The sequence below is a fragment of the Papio anubis genome, chromosome 12 (assembly GCF_008728515.1).
Source record: "Papio anubis isolate 15944 chromosome 12, Panubis1.0, whole genome shotgun sequence".
Lineage (NCBI taxonomy): Eukaryota > Metazoa > Chordata > Mammalia > Primates > Cercopithecidae > Papio > Papio anubis.
In genome coordinates this window covers 105,775,270-105,801,553 of record NC_044987.1, presented here as the reverse complement: position 1 = coordinate 105,801,553, position 26,284 = coordinate 105,775,270, and the positions used below count along the sequence as shown (strand labels likewise).

Below are 26,284 nucleotides of genomic sequence, written 5' to 3'. Positions count from 1 at the left end.
GTGAAAATCACACTATTATTTTATAAAAATAAAAAATTAGTGAACGTAACTGAGGAATTTTCTTTTTTTTTGAGACAGAGTCTCGCTGTGTTGCCCAGGCTGTAGTGCAGTGGCGCGACCTCGGCTCACTGCAACTTCCGCCTCCTGGGTTCACTCCATTCTCCTGCCTCAGCCTCCCGAGCGGCTGGGACTACTGGCGCCCGCCACCAAGCCTGGCTAACTTTTTGTATTTTTAGTAGAGATGGGGTTTCACCTTGTTAGCCAGGATGGTCTCGATCTCCTGACCTCGTGATCCGCCCGCCTGGGCCTCCCAAAGTACTGGGATTACAGGTGTGAGCCACCGTGCCCAGCAACTGAGGGATTTTCTATCCAACTACAGCTGCTATCTCTGCTACTACTGTTGGAAGATATATAGCTTTAAGGCAAAGGAAATATCTTTTTTTTTTTTTTTTTTAATTGAGACAGGGTCTCACTCTGTCACTGAGGTTGGAGTACAGTGCCACAGTCATAACTCACTTCATCCTCAACTTCCTAGGCTCAGAGGATCCTCCTGCCTCAGCTTCCCAAGTAGCTGGGACTGTAGGTGTGTGCCACCATACTGGCTAATTTTCTTGAGTTTTTTTTTTGCAGAAACGGGGTCTCACTGTGTTGCCCAGGCTGGTCTTGAACTCCTGGGCTCAAGCATTCCTCCCACCTCAGCATCCCAAAGTTTTGGGATAAGCCACTGTGCCCCATGAAAATACCTTTAAAACCAAAAGCAGGACAATCCTTGTTCCCACTGTCTTAAACAAATTTGAATTTTTTCCATGTTTGTTGAGTAAGAGTTGTTCTTTCATAATTGGCTTAAACTTGGGTATGTTTCTACGTTATTGCAAATATAATACATTACCCATCATGCAACTTGTAGATCTACAGGCTTTGTCATTTCCTTTGCTGGGGAAATGACACTTGGTCTCCCATTACCTGACCACTGTATATAACACTAATTATTGTAGAACTACAGTGGTGCTATAGAGATGCCTAAGAGAGGCCCTGGATTTCCAGTTTTGCTTTTTTGTGTGTGTGTGCCCATAAATAATTTTTGCAGTTTTCTGTTTTCTCAGAAAAAATATTTACTTGTGAGGTAATATTTGACTTACATGTAACTGGGCAATGTTGGATTTGGTTTTGAGAAGTATGAGAAAATGGAAAAATGATATTTTTATCTGAAATATCAGAGGTTATATTTTTAATATTTGTACAATGTAATCATATTGTTTCTGCTTATATTTAAAGTCCTAACCATGAAGTGGGTAATTTATAGAATATCTAATATCGAATGTGAACCATTGTATTCTTGATAGTCATACACATAATAGTTTCTGAAGGCTTTTAGTTTCATTTAAATTTGATAGTTGCTAACAGGAGGTAGGAAAAAATGTTCTTGCTGGGCATAAATCTTTCTAAGTGTGTTTAGCATCATTCTCAACTAAAGTTAGTGTACTTTGGTATAATATGCTTAAGAGGAACCTTGGGTGCTTCTAGTTTTAAAATGATGAAGTAGCAATACTTTTGGCCTTTCTTCTCTTGGAAATGTTCTCTAAAAGTTAGAAGAATAAGAAATGGAAAGCTCCATTTTGATGCAACTAGGGAACTTTTGTCATCCCTCACCCCCAGTCACAGCTATTAAAGGTGGTGGAGTGGTAACTGACTTCCAGAGCAGACACCTGAGTCCTCATAGTGGGGCCACCATTGGGAAACAAGCAGGTTTGTCCCTTGGATCCCAGAACAGCACAGGAATTGGAAGTATCAGGTACCTCAAAAGACAGGCGTGGGGCAGATGTGCTTGAAACTCAGGGAAATTAAGCAGCAGAAGCCCTAAGATGAGACACCTGACTGAGAACAGAGGATAAGTAAAACACCTACAAACTAATAACTGCCCAGCAGCCAGAAGACTGGAAATTAGGGAATGCTTTTTAAGAGACACTGAAGGGCCCCCAGAGAAGAGACACATACTGACTTTTGTGGATTCCCCAACGAAAAAGCTGATTGGCCCATTGATTGAGTTGTATTGAGGGCCACGGTGTAATCACCTCACCTATGAACTCTAATCAATATTTTAATGCAGCCAAAATGAGAATGACCAAAACAATCAAGAAGGAACTTAGAGGAACAAAATATAAAGAGTAGAAGAAAATGTAAATGTGTAAACAAACTGTAATTAATATCCTCAGAGATTAGATAATGGATCTATAATAAGAACAAGATGCTGTTAAAAGCGAGAAAGAGAGTGAGAGTGTGCAAAAGAGCAGTCAGAATATGGAAGATTCTTCAAAGCAGAAAAATTGACAACCTACATTTAAAAAGTATATAGATGGTTTGGAGATAAAGTTGAAGAAATTTACAGGAAAGTAGAGCAAAAGGAAAAGTAAGATTAATAGAGAAGCTATTAAGTCCAAATTCTGATTTATAGGGATTCTAGGAAGAGAAAAATGTGAGGCAGATATTATCAAACAATTAACATAAGAAACTTTTCAGAACTGAAGATCATGAATTTTAAGACCCACCAATGCCTAGCACCAGTGAGTGGAAAAACACCCACTCATTTGGGTACGTTTTCATGATGCAGTCCTATAGACTAAGTAATAATTGTAAAAGCCCCAGTGACAAAAAAAGCAGGTTACTTAGAAATGGTGGGAAATAAGAATGGTGAAACATTTTAAAATGATACTTGTGTTAGAAGACAACGGAGAGTTGTCAAAAATTTTTTTGTTAAAAATGATTTCCTGCTTAGAATTCTATACCCAGTTAAGCTATTATGCGTGTGGTTAGAAAATAGACTTTTTATAAAAAGATATACACAATTTAAAAATGTTATCTTTTAAACTGTCATATAAGGAGACATGATGACTAAATGTGGTATGATATTCTGGATGGGATCCTAGATCAGAAAAAGGACATTCAGTAACAAGTAAGTAAATCTGAATAAGATATGGACTTTCATTAATTGTATCAATATTGGTTCACGTGAATGTGAGGTGTATTCAGGAATGTTCTCAGGCATAGCACCCGTGAGGAAGCAAAAGAAGCAGAATTGAGCAGAGGGAGAAGTCGAACTGTGATGCAGTTGTAGCAAAGGTTGTAGCTGATACCATTGGCCCTGAATGTAGGATGGCTCTAGAGAGATGCCTAAGTGAGGTAAGGGAGCCCAACCTTTGTCCCTGAGTGTGGCCTCACCAAGGGACATATACTGCCCAGGGGAGCAAGGCAGCCCCCCTTTGGCTGAGAGCAGTTACTGGCAGCAGTTAACACTCCTGGCAAGAAAGGATTGGTTGAGTACCTCTGTGCCAGAAGGCAGGATCTGCCTGGTGCACTAACAGTATCCATTACAAACTCCAACAACTGGAGAATCAGAAAAAGGAAGACAATATACATGAGGCAGATTTCAGAATCTCTAGACCTGGCATATTCTGGCCTTTCTAAGACTGTTTTTAGTTTTATGGTATGCTGGTTTTTAGATCAGCCCAGAGTTGGCAATTTTAAACATGGATACACACGTGCAACAGTTATCTGTATTCTTTTGAAAGAGATTCCAGTCAAATTTTTAGATGCACAGTACTGAGTGACTTTACATAGTTTCATTCTTCAGCATATTCTCATTAAGAGATTTCTGAGCCCTTAATCTGAGAATTCTGATGATACTGCCATCAATTCATTGCTGTAATCATATATAGTCATATGTCACTTAGTGGTGGGGATACATTCTGAGAAATGTGTTGCTAGACAATTTTGTTGTTGTGCAAACATCAACAGAGTGTACTCCTACAAATCTAGATGGTTTAGCCTACTGTACATACCTAGGTTATATGGTATGGCCTAAAGCTCCTGGGCTACAAACCTATATATAATAGCATGTTACTATACTGAATAGGCAGTTGTAACACAGTGGTATTTGTATATCTAAATATATCAAACATAGAAAAGTACAGTAAAAATATGGTACAAAATGTTAAAAAGGGCCAAGGATGGTGTCTCATGCCTATAATCCCAGCCTTTGGAAGGCCGAGGTGGGAGCATTGCTTGAGGCCATGAGTTCAACATAGTGAGACCTGGTCTCTACAGGAAAAAAAAAAAAAAAAAAAAAAAAAAAAAACAGCTGGTCAGGTATGGTAGCATGTGCCTGTAGCTACATGGGAGGCTAAGGCAAGAGGATCACTTGAGCCCAACAGTGAGAGGCTGTAGTGAGCTATGATCACACCATTGCACTCCAGCCTGGGTGACAGAGCAAGACCCTGACTCTTAAAAATAAACAAACAAAAGTTTAAAAATGGCACATCTGTATAGGACACTTACTGTGAATGGAACTTGCAGGACTGCAGTTTCTCTGGGTAAGTGAGTGAGTGAGTGGTGAGTGAATGTGAAGGCCTAGGATATTACTGTATACTACTGTAGACTTTATAAACAATACTTGGGCTATACTGAATTTATTTAAAAAATTTTTCTTCAATAATAAATTAGCTTACTGTAACCCTTTTACTTTATAAACTTACCTTGCTTATCTTTTGGACTTTTGTAATAACACTTAGCTTAAAAAAGAAACGCATTGTATACTGTACAAAAATATCTTCTTTGTATCCTTATTCCATTTTAAATTTTTAAATTTTTATTTTTTACTTTTGAAGCTTTTTTGTTAAAAACAAAGATATAAAACATACACATTGGCCTGGACCAACACCAGGTCGGGATCCTCAATATCAGTGTGTTTTACCTCCACATCTTGTCCCACTGGAAGGTCTTCAGACACAATCACACACATAGAGCTGCCATCTCCCATGGTAACAGTGCCTTCTTCTGGAGTATCTCCTGAAGGACCTGCCTGAGGCTGTTTTACAGTTAACTTTTTTTTCTATAAAGCAGAGAGAGTATACTCTAATGTGAAAAAGTATAGTATTATAGTAAATACATAACCCAGTAGCATAGTTGTTTATTATGATTATCAAGCGTTATATGTTATATATAATTGTATGTGTTCTACCTTTCTATCACTGGCATAGTAGTAGGTTTGTTTACACCAGCATGACCACAAACACATGATTAATGCATTATGTTACCACGTTATGACAGCTCCAGTGTCACTAGGTGAAAGGAGTTTTTCAGCTCCATTGTAATCTTAGGGGACCAGAGATGTATATGTCGTCCTTCGTTGACCAAAACATTGTTATGCAGCTGCTGACTGTATGTGGTTTGCTTGCTCCACAGTTGTAGGCTTAATGCAGAATAATCTAGTTACCAACAGGATTTGTAAATAGGTCAGTGGCTAATAGGTGTTACTGTAGGAAAGTAAAAGATACTGTACTTGTAAATAAAGACTTTTGAGAAACCAGGTTGTCAGGAAAACAATCCAAGTCTTGCGTGTTTTGCAATTTTTTAGACCAACTAAATGCCAATCATCATTCAAACACTCAACAAATGTCTACTGAACACCTACCTTGTGCACGTTGCCTAGCAAGGAGCCTAGAATCTTGCAGAAGAATTAAGACATGTAGATGTTAGGAAATACAATTCAAAAGAGAGTGGTAAAGTGCCATCGACATAAAGATGTGTCAAGTGTTGTGGGAGTTTAGAAAGAGGAAGTTTTCTTTTGCGTAAAGTGATCTGGAACAGTGGCGTTGATGGATCTTCAATAAGGCTTTGATGGAAGAGGGTAGGAGGTGAGGTTCTGTGTTGGGAAAAGGGCTTGTGGGGTGCCTGCATAAACTGGCTATAAAAATATGGGACAATAAGTTGTGGAAAGCCACAAGAGGCCTCAGAGGAGGAAAGCCTCCTAATTATGTTCCCATGCTCAGAGCAAGACCTGCTCTCTTATCTGTAAACACTGTGTTCAAGGAGAAAGACACTCCTTTGAAACATTGGAATGTGGACAAATATGCAGGCTCCTAGTTAAGCCTGCTCCCACCAGCTACTCTCAGATAAGTTAAAGATATGCTGTTTGAGCACAAAGGAGATTCACTTAAACCGCCACTGCTAGATTACGCGTATGACACACTGCCTCCCTTTCACCGCTTCACCCTGAACATCTGCTTCTTAGATTTAAGTGATTGTACTCAATAAAAAGTGTGGAGACCAGAGCTCTGAGCCTTTTGCAGCCTCCATTTTGCAATTGGCCCCCTGGCCCCCACTCTTTATGCCCTCTTGGCCTGTCTCTTCTCATTCCTTCGTTGCCACTGGACTTTGGGTACCCTACAGGTGGTGTTGAGGCTGGTCCCCAACAGTTCTGGGATCTTGGAGAGGGGAGAAAAGTTATCACAGAGAAAAGGAAGAGGAGAAAATTGGAAACAATTAGAATATGTTTATCCATCACTTATGAAACGTTAGTGAATCAATAACAAGAATACAGTATAAAATTTGGATTCCTGTGCCTCTAAAAACAGTCAGGAGATGAAAAGTTACAGAAAATTATGCTCATTGCTACACTATTCACAATACCAAAGACATGGAATCAGTCCAGGTGCCCATCAATGGTAGATTGGATAAAGAAAATGTGGTACATATACACCATGGAATACTACACAGCCATAAAAAAGAATAAAATCATGTCCTTTGTAGCAACATAGATGAAACTAGAGGCCATAATCTTAAGCAAATTAACACAGGAACAGAAGACCAAATACTGCATGTTCTTACTTATATGTGGGAGCTAAACATTGAGCACACGTGGAAATAAATGTGGGCACAATAGGCACTGTGGTCTACTAGAGAGTGGAAGGAAAGGGGGCGAGTTGAAAAACTACCTATTGGGTACTATCCTCACTCCCTGTGTGGTGGGATATATACCCAAAACCTCAGCATCAAGCAATATTCCCATGTAACAAACCTGCACATGTACCCTCTATATGTAAAATAAAAGTTGAAATTTAAAAAAAAAGAAAAAAAGAAAAACAAAAGTTACAAATTGATCATGAGGTTGGAGGAGATTTCATAAGATGCTCAGTTTTCTGTAGGTAGGTTCTCCCACAAATATTTAAATCTGTTAGTTACTAATGTTTCCTATAAACAGGACAATAGTGACAAAAACACATGGGTTACCTTTGGAAGATGCCAGAGTACCAATTTTTTTTGAAAACTGATAAAGGCAAAAAAAATTTCCAACATTTATCTTGTGTTCTTATGCAATCTATATATCATGGTAACTAACTAATGAGGAATAATTTGTCTCTGGAAATATTCCAGCTAATAGATGAAGATTAATGATTGAACTCTAATACCACCATTTTGCAACCCCTAATGAAATAATGGATCTCAGTGGTGACCAGCAGTGGCTGCTAATATAACAAAACAAAAGATAACCAGACATATGCTTCTTGATGTAAAAATGCATTATCCCTTATGAAGTACTCCTACCAAAAAAACCAAACCTGAATTTGATCAATACCTATATCCAACCACCATGGGACAGAGGAACATGTTGAATGATATCGAGGACAGGCTGAGAAAGCACAAACCTATGACCTAATATCTTAAACCAATAAATTGAGAGGGTGAAGGGAAGAAAGGGGAGAGGGGTTATAGACATGGCTAATTGACATACTAACAAATTTTATTATGGAACCTATTGAATTCTGATTGGAACAATTGTTAAAAGTTTTTTGAAACATTTGGCAGAATTTATAGTGATTACATATTGGATGTCAAGGAATTGTTATAATTTTAGGAATGAGATAATGGTATTGTGTTTATTTTTAATAGCAGAAACATACTGTAATAGTTATGAATGAAGTGACATAATGTTTTTACTTCAAAATAATCCAGTGTGAGAGGAAGCAGGAGGACATGTTAGATGAAGCAAGGTTAACCTCAAGGTGAAGCTGGGCTATGGATACCTAGGGGTTTGTTATACTGTTCTCTAGATATTTCAACTTTTTTATTCTTTTTTTTTTTTTTTTAAATTCTGGAAAGATATCAGCTAAGCAAGAACATGATGGAAGTCTATAAGATTCTGAGAGATATGGCTAGCGAGAATATGAATGATATTTCTAAATAGTGAAATTAGGGACCATCTTGTATAATTTGAAAGAAGTGGACAAATACAAGAAAATCCTACTTTACACCATAACTTGTTTTTTAAAATCTGTAAATGTTTTGGAAAAACTCATATTTAGAGAAGCAGACATCTGTGCTTTGAACGTGTAACGTGATTCTAGTATTCCAGAGATATCATGGTATAGCCTGCCCTATATAATTTTCAAATGTTTCTGCTACATAAAGGTTTTGAGTTGTAAGGTAAATATGGTTTCTCATAGAATAATTAAATCATTTTCTATTTACTTTTACTACCCTTTGTTTTAAAAAGCAGCTTATGAAGATACATACAGTAAGTATGTACTTAAGTGTACAGCTCAGTGAATCTACACACACACAGTGGTAACTGCCACCCTAAAAATATACAGAATATTTCCTGTATCCCAGAAGATTCCTGTATTGCCCTTCCCTGTTATCTATTCCACTATCCAGAGGTGATCAGTATTCTGACTTCTATAACCATAGATTAGTTTTACCTTTTCTTGAACTCTCATTTTTATGGCAGGCTTTTGTAATGTCTTAGAGATTCATTCATGTTTCATGTTTTGCATGTATCAGTAGTTCTTTTTTACTGCTGTTTAGCATTCCATTATTTGTCTATATCTCAATTTACTTATTCTTCTGTTGATTAATATTTAGTTGCATTTACCTACTATGTATTAACTAAGCTGCCGTGAACATTCTTTGGGTAGATATTAATTCATTTCTATCTCTTGAGAATTGGTGGGTTAAGGTAGGCATATTTTTAGTTCTGAACATATTGGCAAATAGTATTTTCCAAAATAATTGTACCAATTTACAGTGCCACCATCAATGTGTGAGAGTCCAGTCACAACACATTCTTTTTAACACTTGATTTTGAAGTCTTTTTAAAATTTTAGCTATTGCGGTGTGTATTCAGCCTTAGATTTGAACCACTGGTATTGTTCTGTCTTTTACATCAAAGTATCACACTGGTCTTCTTGTATGTAATTGGTGGGTCCTAACTATGACCAGTTCTTCATTGTAATTCTTAGACTAAACTATTGCTTTTTTCCCTTTCCCAGTTGTCACAGGTGGTACTGATGGAATTGGAAAATCATATGCAGAAGAGGTAGGTGATTTTCAAGATCTTTCCTTTTGATATAAAAAATAAGAATAAATATGGGATGATTTCTTACAGTAGTTTTGATTTTTGAAGTAAAAAACACAAATACAATGTTGTGTGGTACAATAGATGCTTTTTGTTTCTACCTTGTTGGAAATACCATATTTGCTTAAACAGATGCAATTTTTTGAAACAAATTTTGTGTAAAATAAGTATAAAACTTTCTGATTGTACTGGGTAGTTGGAACTGGGAACAATTCAGTGTAATTTTATTTTATATCATGTAAGTGTGTACAGTCTTCAGATTTGAAAGTCAATTATTTTGAACTATTTTCCAAAAAATGAAAATATTATTATAGGTGGTTACATTTCTAGGCTAGTCCATGACATCATTTTCACAAAAAGGACTGTGATTAACAGACAGGTATTGATAGACACAGGCAAAGGGTTCAGATTCTCTGCAATGAAATTAAAGAATAGGAGACCATCATAGTTTGAAGACCGTTGTACAAAGCAGGAGCCAGGGCAGTATTCTTTAGGCAAGTTTCTCTGCCTGGTCCCTGAGAAGGCACCTACAGCCTACGGTGAAATTATCTGGAACAGTGGGGTGATTCTTATAAAGATCCCAGCAGATTCCCTGGATCTTCCATTTCTCATTCTCAAAAGGTCTTTTTGTTAATTTTAATTTTTCCAGCTTTTTATTTGGAAGAATATCAAAATTACAGAAAAGTTGCAAGAATGTAACAAACACCTGTATACTCTTCACCTGGATTCACTAATTGTTAATATTTGACACATTTAATTTACTTTATTATTATTATTAATTATTTCGCTGGACCATTTGTAAGTTAGTTATAGACATAACAGTTCACCCCTAAATATTCCAGGATGAATCTTCTAAGAACTAAAACATTCACCCTTACAACCCCAACACATTGGTCACAATAGGAAGTTTAACGTGACACAATACTATTGTATGACATACAGCCCTTATGCAGGTTTCCAGTTGCCCCAGTACCTCCTTTTAAGCTCTTTTTTTATTGTTGTTGTTCCAAGATCCAGGTAAGGATTATGCATTGCATTTGGTGTCATGTCTCTTAGTCTCCATTCATCTAAAATAATAAGTTAGCCTTATTTTTCTTTTATAAGAATGCCATTTTTGAAAAATCCAGGTTAGCTGTCTTGCAGACAAATTTGGATTTGTCTCTTTGTTTTCTCATTAGATTCAGGAAAAACATGTTTTCATCGGGAAGGCTACACAGGTTTATCCTTCTGAGTTCATCTTAGTAGGAGGCACAAGAAGTCTCATTTGTCCCATTATTGATTATAAACGTAATTAATAAGGAATATGTGGAATGACACTTTGAGGCTGTATAAATATATTATTTCCCAAGAATCTTTTATCCAATGGTGTTAGGATTCATTGACAGTTTTTGCCTACATTGATTATTACCATGGTGGTTAAAAAATGGTGATTTTTGGCCAGGTGCGGTGGCTCACACCTGTAATCCCAGCACTTTGGGAGGCCGAGGTGGGTGGATCACCTGAGGTCAGGGGTTCAAGACCAGCCTGGCCAACATGGTGAAACTCCATCTCTACTAAAAATACAAAAATTAGCTGGGCGTGATGGTGGGTGCCTGTAATCCCATCTACTCAGGAGACTGAGGCAGGAGAACCACTTGAACCCGGGAGGTGGAGGTTGCAGTGAGCCGAGATCATACCGTGGCACTCCAGCCTGGGTGACAGAGCGAGACTCCATTTCAAAAAAAAAAAAAAAAAAAAAAAAAAAAAAAAAAGTGATTTGTTTCTAATGCTATCTCTCCTACATTTATTAACATGGTATTTTTCTGTAAAAGCTTTTCCTTATCCCTCTTCCCCTATTAATTTTTTAAAAGAAAGTATCAGTATGGGCTAATGGTTTTTTTAGTGGTGTTATAGTAGATTAATTTTGCAAATCATCACCAACCTTTTTATTTTTATAAAAAATGTTCTTCCATAGCTTCATTTGCAATATCACTCACTACTTAATAAACCCTGACTTTAGGATTTAAGACTGGAATATTAGTTTGCTAAATCACTTTTAGTTCATAGCACCTAATTTATTGCTCATTTATATTCTGTCTAGAATATTTCACTAAATAGTTTTGTGCAGATTAGTGCTTTTTTCCCTCTACTACTATATTTATGTGTCCTGGGATAGTAACCACATTTGTGTAAATCTTTTTCATTATATACAATATTTACACATGCTGGGTATGTACACAGAAGGTGTTCCTCAGGAAATTCTTCATTAATTTATTCAATTAACTTCTTTAGTTTGCCATGGTCCATAAAGTAAAACGCTCAACTTAAAATTTTAAAAATAATTATATTTTTAGGAATTTTTAACATTTTAATAGTAGTTTCCTTTGCCAGTCCTCTGATGTTTGTTTTATATATCCATTCTGCAGCAAAACCTTTTTTTTTTTTTTTTGAGATGGAGTCTCGCTCTGTTGCCTAGGCTGGAGTGTAGGGTGGGTGCAATCATGGCTCACTGCAGTCTAGACTTCCTGTGCTCAGGTGATCCTCCCACCTCAGCCTCCTGAGTAGCTGGAACTACAGGCATGTGCCACCACACCCAGATAATTTTAAAAAAAATTTTTTTTTAAATTTTTTGTAGAGATGGGATTTTACTATGTTGCCCAGGATGGTTTTGGACTCCTAGGCTTAAGCAATTCTCCTGCTTCGGCCTCCTGAAATGCTGGGATTGCAGGTGTGAACCACTGTGCTTGGCACAAAAACTTTTTTAAAGCTAATTTTTAAATTATGGAAGTAGTAGACACTTAATGGTTTAAAAAACCCAAACAGTATAGATGGTATAAAATGAAAAAGCAAAAGTCTCCCTCCTTCTAAAACCCTTTGACATTGAAATACTAGCTTGATTTAGAAAGGTAACTTTTTAGGAAATTTTTTTGGTAAAATCTCTATTTTAGATTGTGTCTTCATTACACTTGGGTTTATATGTTTTTTATTTTGAACTATAATCTGGACAGGTTTTCTTAAAATGGAGGTTATAGCTCATTAATGTTTTTCAGTGACATGCACAGGTGTGATTCAAATCTCCTTTACTGTTTCAGTTAGCAAAGCGTGGAATGAAGGTTGTCCTTATCAGCAGATCACAGGATAAACTTGACCAGGTTTCCAGTGAAATAAGTAAGTTCTCACATCAAACTAAAGGAATACATAGCTAATTAATGTTTTCAAGCAGTTATCTGGTACTGACATAGTTATTTCTAGTTCAGGAAACTTATTTTTCAAGGAGAGATATCATGAAACAGCATGAAAAAGCATAGAATGCTTTAAAAATGGATCATCAATTTTAGGCTGGACGTGGTGGCTCACGCCTGTAATCCCAGCACTTTGGGAGGCTGAGGCGGGTGGATTACTTGAGGTCAGGAGTTTGAGACTGGCCTGACCAACATGATGAAACCCCATCTCTACTAAAAATTTTTTAAAAATTAGCCAGGTGTGGTGGCAGGCACCTGTAATCCCAGCTACTCAGGAGGCTGAGGCAAGAGAATCTCTTGAACCTGTGTGGGGGAGGTTGCAGTGAGTGCCACTGCACTCCAGCCTGGGTGACAGAGGGAGACTCTGACTCAGCAAACAAACAAACAGAAAAAGTTTTTTAAAAATTGTTTTAGGGTGATTGTAATTTGCTTAAAATATTTTTTACTAATTTTTTTTTGTCTTGTCAGTAGTCAAATTATCTGATTTTTTATCATATTCTGCTGAAATGTCTAAATTTATTTGCTATGACTTCATTTCAGTATTCCCGAATGTTTTTTACTCTTTTCTTCTCAGTATTTCTAAATGTCTAACACATATGTTTTAGGAAAAATAGAAAAGATAGCAATACCCATATGTCAGGGAAAATCTTTTGAACTTTCTTCTTAGGCAATTATGCTTGAGACCTGAATTACAATATGGCAAAGACTCTTAACTAACTTCTAGTTAATCAACCAGATGGAAAAACCAATGCTGTTCATTTGTTTGGTAAAACATACTAACTGATGTCCCCAGTTTGCTGACCATTTGTGGCCGGAAAGCTTCTTTGTATAATGCTTATATACTTTTATCCTCACAAATCAAATTGTTTACTTATTAAGAGTCAACTGTGTTTGTTTCCAAACTTATATTGGGTATATTTTTTATTAAATATTCTGTGCAATGATGAACTATTACTGTAAAAGCTAGAGTTAGTTCTATAAAAACTAAGTTGAATGCTCTGAAAAAAAGTGAATAAAATTACTTCTTTAAAAAATTGGCCATCAAATTAGTGTTGAACAAAGACAAATGTAAAATATTGGAAGAACTTACAAAATGTAAGAAATCTGCTCTCCTGATTGTTTCATACGCATTGAAATTTGTGCTGTACTTTACTAGAACTAAAACTGCAATCATAAATTATAGAATATGGGTGTGATGCATGCAAGAAAGACTGGAATTCCAGTCTGCAGATCCAATCTCAAAGACAAGGTCTTGGCCCTACACAGAGGATTGGTGAATGAATTATATTTATACATGGTTTAAGTGAAAAATAAAATGATTACCATGTGTATTTATCTCTATGAGTTCTTGTTTTAACTAACTTCTCAGCTAACAGATTGTCCAGATTCTTTCAATGAGAATTGATGAAACAGGATTTCTTCTATATTTTGTTACTAACGCTACCACCTACTGCTAACATTTATATAGTGCTTTATTATTTATTCATTCTCTCACATGTATTATCTCCTTTGATTCTTCCAACTTACTTATGAGGTATATATTTTTGTTACTATTTCTCTTTAGATCATAGCTGGCCCTATTGGACAGATTACATATAGCTTCACTTTGTATTAGTCTGTTTTTCACCCTGCTGATAAAGACATACCTGAGACTGGGTAATTTGTAAAGAAAAAGAGGTTAATAGATACACATGGCTGAGGAGGCCTCACAATCATGGCAGAAGGCAAAAGGCACGTCTTACATGGTAGCAGGCAAGGGACAGAATGAGAACCAAGCGAAAGGGATTTCCCCTAGAAAACCATCAGATCTCTTGAGACTTATTCACTACCGTGAGAACAGTATGGGGGGACCTGTCCCCATGGTTCAATTATCTCTTACCAGATCCTACCCATAACATGTGGGAATTATGGGAGAGACAATTAAAGATGAGATTTGGATGGGGGCACAGCCAAACCATTCACAGTGTCTTACTGGAGATTCCCAATATTAAGTATGTTACATCCTTTTTTTTTTTTTTTAAATTATTTTAACCTTGCTGAGAGTACAGATCTTTACAAGCATGTAGTATACAGATATACAATATATCTTTGTCATTTGAAGAGTCTAACATTCAATATTTCAGCTATGTAAATGCAACCCCAAAGGGCCAAGAGATACAGTATTTTACAGTTTTGCTGAGGTCTGAATCTGAATAAAGCCATGACACTAATGAGCCTGAGGTAGTTACTGAGATAGTAGGTGAATTTAACATACTGCCTGGATCTTAGCACTGTTTCATTCTTAGCTTCTTGGAATCTTGTATATAATAACTCTTAAAGTGATTTAAAAAATGTTGTGTCTGTGGGTGTGTCTAGAAATTGGCCCTTAATGAATGCACCTACTAGTTGCTAGAAGAAAAGGTTCATAGGGAGAAAGTAGATGCTTTTGACTAAATGGAATGTTGCATTTTGAAATGCTGTGATATGAATGAATCTACCATCTACTCGATACAGAAACAAGAAAAGCTACCTCATGACACTTTGAGCAAGTACTGCAGCCTGTACAAAAATTGCTCAATGACTCAGAAGATGTGCTTTAATGATATTTGAGAATTTGGTTAACTCATGAGATGAGGTGGCACGTGACTGTTGGCAGAAATATGATTCTGGAGAAAGACAGGATTCTGTTCAAACATTTTCATGAAGGAACAGATGGTAAAGATACTGAATTGACCTTTATTAAAAGGCGTGAGTTTTTATCCTTGTTAAAAATTTTGAAAAATGTTTTTCTGGGCGTAATATGAATTTAATAGGATAGGTGATATCAGCAGACTATGTCTTCTGTTCTAAGCTGAAAAAATACACAGAGGAGATTTATAAGTTAAGACAGATTTTTAACTGAGATGTAAATCACCTCTTTGGGAGGATAATGTTTGCATGAACATATTTATTCCAGGAGAAAGAAGGACCAGTATTTAATTTTGTCAAAGAAAGACTAACTCAGCATTTCTTTGGTTATGCCTTTAATACATCTTTATTGAATGCCTGTGTACCAGGTACTGTGCTAGGCAGTGAAGATACAAGGGTGAACAAGGTGGCATGCAGTCCCTGTTCTCAAAGAATTTAAGTGAGGGAGACAGTAAAAACAAATAGGTAAAAAAACAAACAAACCAAACCAAAAAAACACACTCAAAAAAGACAAATAAATAATTGCAGTCTATATTGAATGCCACAAAGGAGACAAAGGGCTAGAGAAATAACAATAGAGAAGTTCTTATTTTGTTGCAGCATGGTGAGTCTTGCGATTGGCAGGGTGATAAAATGGCCAGAATAATGGCCTCTTGCCCATATAACAGCACTCCAGTAATGAAACTGGAGCTTTACTGAAAGACCTATCCTCTGGGCCCATTTGGAGGTATAATGGTGGAGGGATTGTGTATGTGCAAGTTGCATAGGTACATGCACTAATGTTTCTATTTTCTTAAGCCTTGTTGTGCGAGGGAATTTATGGTCTCCCAGTCTCATTAAACTGTAGCCTATCATGGAGTCCAAGTTCCAAGTTCCAGTCAGCCACCCAAGTCAACCAACTATGTGAGCTAAACATTAAATCCTAAATCTCTAGTAAGTGAGTCATAAAAATATTTGGCCTAATCCGGTATTATATTGTTTTCTATTGTGGGTGTCCGTGAGGGATATTTGAGCTAGGTCTTGAGGAGAAGAGGAACTCTTTTGCTGGGAAACTGCCCATACTGTTATGGCGGGGTTATTATAGGATCTTCAAGCCAGAGAACACCAATCTTGGCAGACACAGGCAGGAGAATAGACTAGTACTATTTCCACTGGAAAGGGAGGTTCAGAGTAGCTTGAGAGTCCAGGATTCTCAGTTTCAATTGAGTCTGCCCAAATATCCCCATCCCAAATCTCAAGGTCATACTTTTTCTCATTCAGTGCTTTCAAATGAGACTAGGTGTCTGTGGAATTCAACTTAAATTGTAATTCTGTAACTGGCACATTTAAATCTGATGTTAGCAACGTAAACTCCATGGCTATAAAACATAAAACTTTTTACTGGGGCTACCATGCAAGTTCTCTGGTTCTCTCATGGTAAATGTGAGCTGACAGTTTAGTGATCTGAACTTGTCGTTTTTATTCTGTAAGTGTTCCAGTATATTCAGAAGAAGCCACATCTTAGCACAGTCTTTGTATGCATCATTTCTGCCAAACTCAAATGTAGTCACCATTTGGTCACTCAAGGCATTTCTCCAATGGGTACTTCATTACAATTAACAGCCAGGGTTAATTTGATGGACTGTCATATCACTTATTGCATAATGGATTGCTAGTGTCCCATTTCCCTATTGGGAAGGGGCTTAACACTGTGTCTAAGCCCAAGACACAATCAAACCAGTGCAAAAGTCCTTTGAGGTTTATGTCTTATGATCCTACTCCTGGAACTAATTCCTGTATCAGGCAGAGCCCAGTCAGGAAACAGAAGTCACACAATTTAGTTTAACTGGGATAACTTGTCTCTTCTAGTCCAACACTTAAACTCACTCCAGTGGGTTAAACTCATCGTTCTTACTTCCCTGTGTGACTGAAACACAAAAAGAGGAAATGAGGGATTGACAAGGAAATTACTTGACAAGTGAAAAAATTCGGGGACATTTTTTGGCTGCTCTCACCTTCGAAATCTGTCATCATATAAACTTGGGCACTTTATATGAAGAAGTAATTCCTTATGAATGTGAAGGGTAGCCTACTCATCAGTGTCAAAGTTTTTAAGAAAAAATTTCAATGGATTACATGTAGTTTAGTAGGACACTAAATGTTTCACCAACAATGGATACATGCTTTGTCAGGATTGACTGCTTTGATGAAATTATAATTCTTTGTAAGGATACCTGTCACCCTTTTAATTAAGACAAGCTGAAAGCCATCGCACATGTAATAAGCTTATTTTATTATCATTCTTAGCCAGGATTATTCATATATTAAATATTTTTGCCAATTTTGATTCATCAAAGAAAAAAACTAGACAATTTTTTAACACTGAGCTGAATTTTTATTTTTAATAAAGCATAATAAAAAGGAGACTAGCTTTCAGAACAACTTGTTGGTTCACAGATTGTAGAGATGGCAATATTTATAATTCACATTATTATTTTACAGTCCTTCCTTCCTTCTTTTCTTTTTTTGAGACAGAGTCTTACTTTGTCACACAGACTGGAGTGCAGTGGCCCAAATATGGCTCACTGTGGCCTCAACCTCCCAGGCTCGAGCAATCCTCCCACTTCAGCCTCCCAAGTAGCTGGGACTACAGGCTCGTATTGTGCCACCACACTTGGCTGAATTTTTTTAAATTTTTTTATTGAGACAAGGTCTCACTCTGTCATTCGGCCTGGAGTTCAATGGCGCGATCTCGGCTCATTGCAACCTCTGCCTCCCAGCAGACAATTCAAGCAATTCTCATGCCTCAGCCTCCTGAGTAACTGAGATTACAGGCATGTGCCACCATGCCTGGCTAATTTTTGTATTTTTAGTAGAGATGGGGGTTTCACCATATTGGCTAGGCTGGTCTTGAACTCCTGGCTTCATGTGATTCACCTACCTTGGCCTGCCAAAGTGCTGGGATTACAGGCCTGAGTCACTGCTCCCAGCCTAATTTTTTTTTCTTGTATTTTTTTGTAGAAACAGGGTTTCGCCATGTTACCCAGGCTGCTCTCCAGTTCCTGAGCTCAAGCAATCCTCCCACCTTGGCCCCCCAAAGTGCTGGACTTACAGGTGTAAGCCACTGTGTGCCTGGCCCACAGTCAGTATTTCTGATTGGATGCAGTTTAATAAACTTTGATTTTTAAAACTACATATTTCTTTCTTAGATTTAAAAAAATCAAACCATGAGATTTCTCTTTTTTTGTAACTTATCTCAGGGTGTAAAGCTTTTGGATGGTCCTATAATTCCATAGCTTTATCTCTTGAAATGCAATGCTTTTTTAGAAATGTAAATCTTACTGGTCTATAGTGAACAGAGGATAAGGTAAAAAATGTCCATTTCACTTTTTCAGGCCTTACTTGGAATTAAATTTGTATAGTTAAGATATGAATTTGACCAAATAAGTTTGTTCCACAATTTTCTGATGCAGTATCATTAATATGATGCCTTGTTATATTTAGCTTGTTTCATTTTCATAAGGACAACAGGAGGCATTAGTAAACACCTATAGACCTTTTTGTTTTATGTCTAATAAAACTAAAACCACATGATGTTAGGATTAGAGAGTTAATCTCATCTAGCCCCATGAGTCATATTTTTAAAACTGCTTCTTTAATGCTAGAAATATCTCTGTTGCTTGTAGAGTTTATATGTTACAGGGCCAGGAATCAAAACCTATCAATTTTGCCTCTACTGGTTTTGCCTGTAGTACCTGTAACTGTAGAGATATTCTTTTACTCCAAGATCACCAATTTTGTCAATGTTCCTGGCCGTCCAGAAAGTGATGTTCTGTACTACCTGTAAGACAGACTCCACAAGGCAGTGAGCTAGTCCCAGGATAGTTTCCTGAAAGGTCTTTGAAGCATTGTTTCCACATATGAGAATCCTTGTTCCTTACTAGTGGGCTTGTCATGCTTAATTAAATGAAATTTACCATTAAATGAAACATTTCTGGCATGGTCATGGTTACAAAATTGCTTTATCTAATTATATCCTGATAGGGAGAAGGATAGATTCTTACTGAGACAATGCAAATAATTACATTGTCATGTAAAGTAAAAGAACTCAATAAAGGCATGTTGTAGAATATTTGGCCATTGTTTTGATTAGTTTTACAGACAAGATCAATCAATATGTGTTGTATTTGCTATATAATTAACATCTTTAAATTTATCTAATAATTTACCAGTTTATATTCCAGCTACTGTTGTAGCGTAACAAACCACCTCTGTGGTAAAGGAACAACCATTTTAGATGCTCACAAGTTTTTCTGGTCAGGAATTTTGTCAGGAATCAGACAATCCTTTTGTTCCTCATGGCATTACTGAGGTCACTCAGTGATACTTTGCTGACGGATGGTCTGGTCTGGAAGATCTAAGATGGCTTCTCTTACAGGTCTAGTGACTTCAGAGGGGATGGCCAGAGGCTGGACTTAGCTGGGAATGTTGACTAGAACACCTACATGTAGCCTCTCTAGCATAGCCACCTCAGGGTTACTGGACTTCTCACATGGTAACTATATTCCCCCAGAATGAACATTCCTAGAGAACCAGGCAGAGGCTTATATCTTTGTTGCCTGGTCTCAGAATTCATGTAGCATTATTACTGCCATACTCTGTTGATCAAAGCAGTCATGAGTCTGCCCAGATTTAAGGGGAGAGGAATAGACTACCATTTGATAAGGGAGTGGCATGGTAACTTTGGCAAAGAACATATGGGATAGAAGATATTGTTGGAAAATACGATCTGGTTTTGGAAAATACAATCTGCCAGTTTATAAGCTATGTTAAAGTTTCCCAGAGAATACTTTTCCTGAATTCTGCGGGATCAGTAGGAAAAACATAGAATTCCAAGAGTATTTGTTGCAATTTGCCCAAGTATCCCTAACTACCATGAGGGTTAGTGAAAAGAAGAAAAAAAAAAGATGTTTTCTCAAAATATTAAGTTTTTTCTGGTTCTATTTAGTCTTACAAAATTAATTTTTGTTCCATTGGTCAGCAGCATGCTTTTACAAAATGTTTAATTTTGGAATATGGTGTCCTATAAATACTAACTCAATTTCCTGGTACAATTTGTCAGACCGTCTGCTTATGTGGCAGTGTTGGGTTACACTGAGCAGGAAGCCTGACCCATGAGTTGATTCTCTGCAGCATCAGTAATAGCCAAGAGTCCAGATATAGCCCTCACTGAGGCTAATTAGTCTTTTGATGATCTTCCTAAAGGCTCTATTTTCTGACATTCAGTTTATGACCGGGGCCTTTAGACAAGCTTGAAGGAAAAGTAGAACCACCTGTTAATAAGACTGATGGTTAATTTATTATAGTAATTACCAGTGTCAGAATGGAATCCCCTAGTGGGATATAATATGAAACTAATTAATATGATTTAGTCAGTGATTATCCTGAGGGCATGAGCCTTATCATGGGCATTAGAGGAATTGATACCTCCAGAGACTTTCATAATGTGTGTTTTTAAATTGCCAACAATTAAGAGTATTTTGAACTTGTTGATAACGTAATCTTATCAATCAATTTGTTCATAGTTGTGCCAGAGTTTGCATAGAATCATGAATATGTTTCTATTCATCCTGAAAAGTAGTACATGTTGAGCCATATTTATTATTGGTTACACCTTGCCTACACATAATTGACCGGGGTGTTGAGCTTCTCTTATTGATTTAATAGTTCTTCCCATATCATTTGCTTGATAAACAAAGCAGGTCTCATAAGAGAGCTGAACAAATTAAAGATGTGGAGAATATGCTATGTATCTAGTTACTCCTAATGTCCTCCTTGTGCAATAGTGCTACATAGCAGTTTATCAAGAAGCACTGAAGATAGTTTGGGTGTAAAATATATCTTAACAATTTTATTTTTCTTCATCTGAGGCCCAAATTTGTGAAGAGACTAGTCGTTATACTGAAATATAAGCATAAGTCTTCGGTACCCAAGACAAGAAATGATTACAGTGTTAGTTTGGCATGACAGTAATTAAAGCATAGCTACAAGAAATAATAATTATTAGCAAATCTAGCATATACAGAAACAAGAAACATTTGTTAAAAAATCATTCAACAACATGACAAAAGTCAACACAAAAACTCAAAAAGTTAACAGGCTCTTAGGAAGTGAGAGTATTCTAAGGAGATAAGGAACCTTTGCTAGCCAGGCTGGATACTGAGGCACACAGTAATTTTTACAGCCTTATCATTACGAGAAGACTATATTCGCAAAGATCAGTTTTCTTCTCAACAACTGGTTCCAGACAGTTTAATTCATAAGCTTTCTTTGTTGATTTCAATTTATTTTATACCCTTACATATATATATATATGAATTTCTTTATGAATGTTAATCTTTAGAAATTGTCCAGGGTAACCAAACAGTCTCTTTATTTCACTCGCTATGATATTTGTATAATATTTTAAGATCAATTAAGAATTATAGATATTATATTTAAGTTGACATGGCAGAGCAACATGATCATTGTTGATACCACATTTGTCCAAGAGGTGACATTTGAAAGTTTTCCACAGATGGCGTGAAGAGTTACTTAGTTTAAATGATTTGGGGAATGTCTGAAGTTCACAAGAGTCAAGCCTTTTATTAAGACATCAATCCTCAACTTTAAATGGTTTGTGGAAGCCATGATACCTAACTGGTAAAACCTATGTAGAAAATTTAAACTCCAAGAATGAAATGTCGCACTGGCATTATATTTCATACCGTGATAATATCAGAAGATATATAGCTGTTTTTAAAATTAAAGTTATCAAACCAGTTTTAATTTGGTTACAGATTTACCTTAATTAGGAGTGTAATGTGAAACTTGGATTCTTATATAAACTGCATTTATTTACCAATATTAGAAATGTTTCAAAAGTTTATGTTAGTACAATTTAAAATAATGACTAGTTGTTAGCCAAAGATCTGAATTTTAAAAACTATCACTGTTTGAGCTGGCCATTTCTGTGGGGAGTGATTTTTCTGAGATTGCCAGCACATTTACAGCCTCAGAAGTTTTGTCCTTGTCTAATAAGTTTTTAGTTTTTTTCTTCTTAGATTTAAATAAGCATTTAGTAGTCTCTATAAGCTATCCAGAACAGGGGCTCTTCCAAATTTAAAGGAGAGAATTGATGAGCAGTATTGTTCATGTCTTCTGTATCCTTATTGATTTCCTTTCCACTTTCTCCATCAATTATTTTGAGAAGGGAAATGAAATCACCAACTATAATTATGGATTTGTCCTTTACAATTTTTCTATTTCTCTGTGATTAGGTATATTAACATTTAGAGTTGTATGTCCTCTTGATGAATTCGCCTTTTATCATTATGGAATGACCCTCTTTACTCTTGATAATAATCTTTGCTCTGAAATCTACTTTGACTGAACTGTACTTTGTCTAGCTTTATTTTGATTAGTGTTAGTATGGTATGTCTTTTTACTTTTAATCTATAAGTGCTTTATATTTTAAAGGGTTTTTTATAGAGTTGATCTTGCTTTTTTATCTAAATTGATGGTTTCTGCCCTTTAGTTGGGGTGCCCAGACCATCTGTATTCAGTATCATTGTTCATTGGGCTGAAACCTACCAATTTGCTTTTGTTTTCTATTTATTCTGTTTGTTCTTTGTTCCCTTTTTCATTTTTTCTGCCTGCTTTTGGATTTTTTTATGCATGCTTTTAGAATTCTAATTTTATTTCTATCCTTGGTTTGTTGACTGTGTATCTTTTTTTTTCTTTCTTTTAAAAGTCTTATATTTACATGTGTATTAACATTTCTGATGCTTTTCATTCTTTTATGTAAATGATTTCAATCAGGAATCTTTTTTTCCCCCCTTTTCCCCTGTCTGAAGGACTTCCTTTAACATTTCTTGTAGGCTAGTCTGCTGATGATTAATTCTTTTTGTATATCTGAAAAAAAAAAAAAAAAAAAACCTTTACATTTGAAAGGTATTTTCTCTGGGTGTAAAATGATAGATCGAGGGTTTCTTTTTGTTTTCCGGTACTTAAACTACTTTGCTTCACTGTCTTCTGGCTTGCATTGTTTCTGATAAGAAGTCAGCTGTTATTCTTACCTTTTTATCACCATGCATAATGTGAGGTTTTTCTCTTTTCTGGTTACTTCTAAGATTTTTCTCTTTATCACTTACGGTTTTTATTTATTTATTTATTTATTTATTTTTTATTTTGCCTCTTGTTATAGTTTCCCTACTTGGAGTTTGTTAAGCTTAAATTTAAGTGTTTATAGTTTTTGGATAGTTTCTTCATCTCACACACTTTTTCTGGGACTTTAGATACGTATATATTAAGTTGGTTGAAGTTGTCTTAACCCACTGATGCTGTCTTCAGTTTTTATTTGAGTTTCTTTTCTCTCTGTGTTTCATTTTTGGACAGTGTTTATTTATATGCCTTCACATTCACTAACGTTTTTTTCTGCAGTGTCTAATATGCTGTTAATTCTTTTAGTGTGTTTTTAATCCAGACGTTGTCTGCTAATTTTATATCTTCCTCACCTTTTCTCAACATGTTCATTCTCTAGTTTCTTGAACATATAGAATTTATCTATAATAATTATTTTAATGTGTTTAGTGTTTTGTCTACAAATTCCTCCATTAGTAGACTGCTAATTAGTAGACAGACTTGACTGCTGGGCTCTATTTGAATTCCTCTTCTCCTCATAATGGCCTAGAAAATCTCTCCAGACTATAAGCTAGGGCCATGATAGGGCTCACCTCATTTGTTTTCTTTCTCTTAGGGACTGCTGTCATGCAATGTCTGGAAACCATTGCTCCATATATTTTGTCCATTTTTGTTCAGGCTGGTCAAATGATGTCTAGTTTTTTAGTTTAAGGCCAATGAGTAAATCTAGTCTCTGTTACACCATCATGGCCAGAAGCAGAAGTCCCTCTCCCCTCCTTTGTTAACCATCATAGATTTCCTGGTAAATACAACCATCATTGCATGTGTCCATAAATGTTTGGTCTACATCACACGTTTAAAGAGAGACAAGGACACAATTCTTTTGTATTTGGTTGTACCAGGCCTAGCAGGGTTTAGGGGGTGTGGGCACTTAGTAAGTATTGTTTTGGTGACTGAAGAACTGCTATGAAACTTCCTCATATTCTTACTCTCGCACAGAAAGATACTTTTGAAATTTAGCTTATGGTCCAATTTTGGCACACATGGTTTTTTAAGCCAATATGAGACCATGTTGTAAAACTGTCTAACTAAACATTTTCTCCAAACGTAGCTAATTCCACTTCATTACTGTTTGTTACCAGTCGTTTACTCTGATAGAGAAAAACATCTGTAATATGGGTGGATATTTTGTTAAAAATGTAGCGTACCTACCAATTAGTTAGCCCAGCTAAATTAGCATGTGTTGGTCTGCATCTCCAATTAAGGCAGCTGCTTGAATGTTGCTGTTCTACAGCTGGCATTAGGGATGTGGGAGTGTACTCCACCGTGGCCAGACACTAGCTGTACCTCTCAATTAACATATTTGCCTATGTTTGTATGGTTTCTTTAAAATAGTAGGGGGTCTTTCCAATTGGATTATTGATGGTTCAGTGACTTTTGTGTAAAAAAAACAACACTTTTTTTTGGTTGGGAAATGTGGGACCAAGGTGTTATTAAATGAGTACCATTTAAGTAGAGAATGTTTCTCCTCCCACTTTTAAATTGTTGGTTGTTGTTCTAAGTGGATAATTGTAATTTGAGGTAGAACCTTCAGCTATAGAAGAATTTGTAGAAAGGCATATTCTTGGAAACATTTATAAAGTTTAGTAGTTTTATGTGGGGATTGCTTCCTTTATTATCATGAAAAGAAAGTACTTTGAAACTTATTGAAAAGGTTCGCTTTAACTTGATTTTTCCGTCAAGTGAAGTTATATATTTTATGATCAATTATCAGTTGTTTTGATAATCTTATTTTGCCATTATTTATTAAATGCATATTTTTGTTACATGCTAATCTTTAAAATAACTACAAACCAATTAGTTAGGTAATTTAAATGACCTAGTATTATGTCTAATACCAGAATCAAAGAGAAGAGGAATTCATTAACACCAAAAGGAATTTCCACATATTTGAATTATTTCATTTCTTTGCTATTAGAACTAGACTAATTGCAGGTCTAGTTCTCATTCCACTTCTAGGTGATGTTGATATTTCTAACTGTTCACCCTCTTCCAGTTTTCCTTTATGGTATTAATCTAGAATCTCAAGACCTCTTGAATGTATGCCATTGCTTTTCAATTAAGAATCACTTAAAATCAGTGTTTTCAACTTCTATTTCTGAAGTGAAGAAATAGAATGGAGGATGCTGCTGTCACTACCCGTTTCTAGAAAGCCTTTATTCAGTCTTTGTGTGCCTTTTACTAGTGGTTTATGTGCCTGGATGCTAGACCAACAATGTAGGGGCCACCCTCATATGTGAGTCTCTAGCTTTCCTCCTGCTTCAGTTTGGCCATTTTGCTTTGGTCAGTTTTGTAAATTCAGTTTTATATTCTTTTAATAGAAGGGCCTATTGCAATAAAGTTTGAAAATCATTGCTTAGAAAACTCTCCACATTTTCTCTACCAATTCTTTTTTTTTTTTTTTTTTTTGGGACGGGGTTTTTTCCTTTGGCCCGGGGGGGGGGGCGTGGGGGGAGCTCAGCTCCTCACTGCAAGCTCCGCCTCCCGGGTTTTGCGCCATTCTCCTGCCTCAGCCTCCGGAGTAGCTGGGACTACTGGCGCCCGCCACCTCGCCCGGCTAGTTTTTTTTTGTATTTTTAGTAGAGACGGGGTTTCACCGTGTTAGCCAGGATGGTCTCGATCTCCTGACCTCGTGATCCGCCCATCTCGGCCTCCCAAAGTGCTGGGATTACAGGCTTGAGCCACCGCGCCCGGCCTCTCTACCAATTCTTATTGCTTCCTTCCAACAAAGGACTTATATTATTCAAAACATGTCTCTATGTGCCTAGCCTTCTATCCTCAGAGAAAGAAATGCCATCTTCTCTAAAAGCTAACTTTTCCCTGGTATCTTGATCCCCAGTGTCTTCCTGGTTCCTTAGGGACTTGTTCCCATAGCATTCTTCTCCATCTGATATGTCTCAAACAGTTACACTATAGACAAATTTTGTTGAGCTGATTGTTTTCAAAATGAGTACATTTCACTTACATAAATCTTAATTTATATTTT

General features: G+C 36.4%; 1 protein-coding gene across 2 annotated transcripts in view; it reads left to right on the top strand.

Moving 5' to 3' along the window:
* HSD17B12 (hydroxysteroid 17-beta dehydrogenase 12) overlaps positions 1 to 26,284 on the top strand; it is a 169,099-nt gene that overhangs the window by 60,676 nt on the left and 82,139 nt on the right. For both annotated transcript variants that reach the window (XM_003910003.3, XM_009186262.4), the window contains exons 2-3: positions 9,105 to 9,151; positions 12,262 to 12,337. In XM_003910003.3, the coding sequence (XP_003910052.1) occupies positions 9,105 to 9,151; positions 12,262 to 12,337 (123 nt within the window). The remainder of the gene's footprint in view (positions 1 to 9,104; positions 9,152 to 12,261; positions 12,338 to 26,284) is intronic.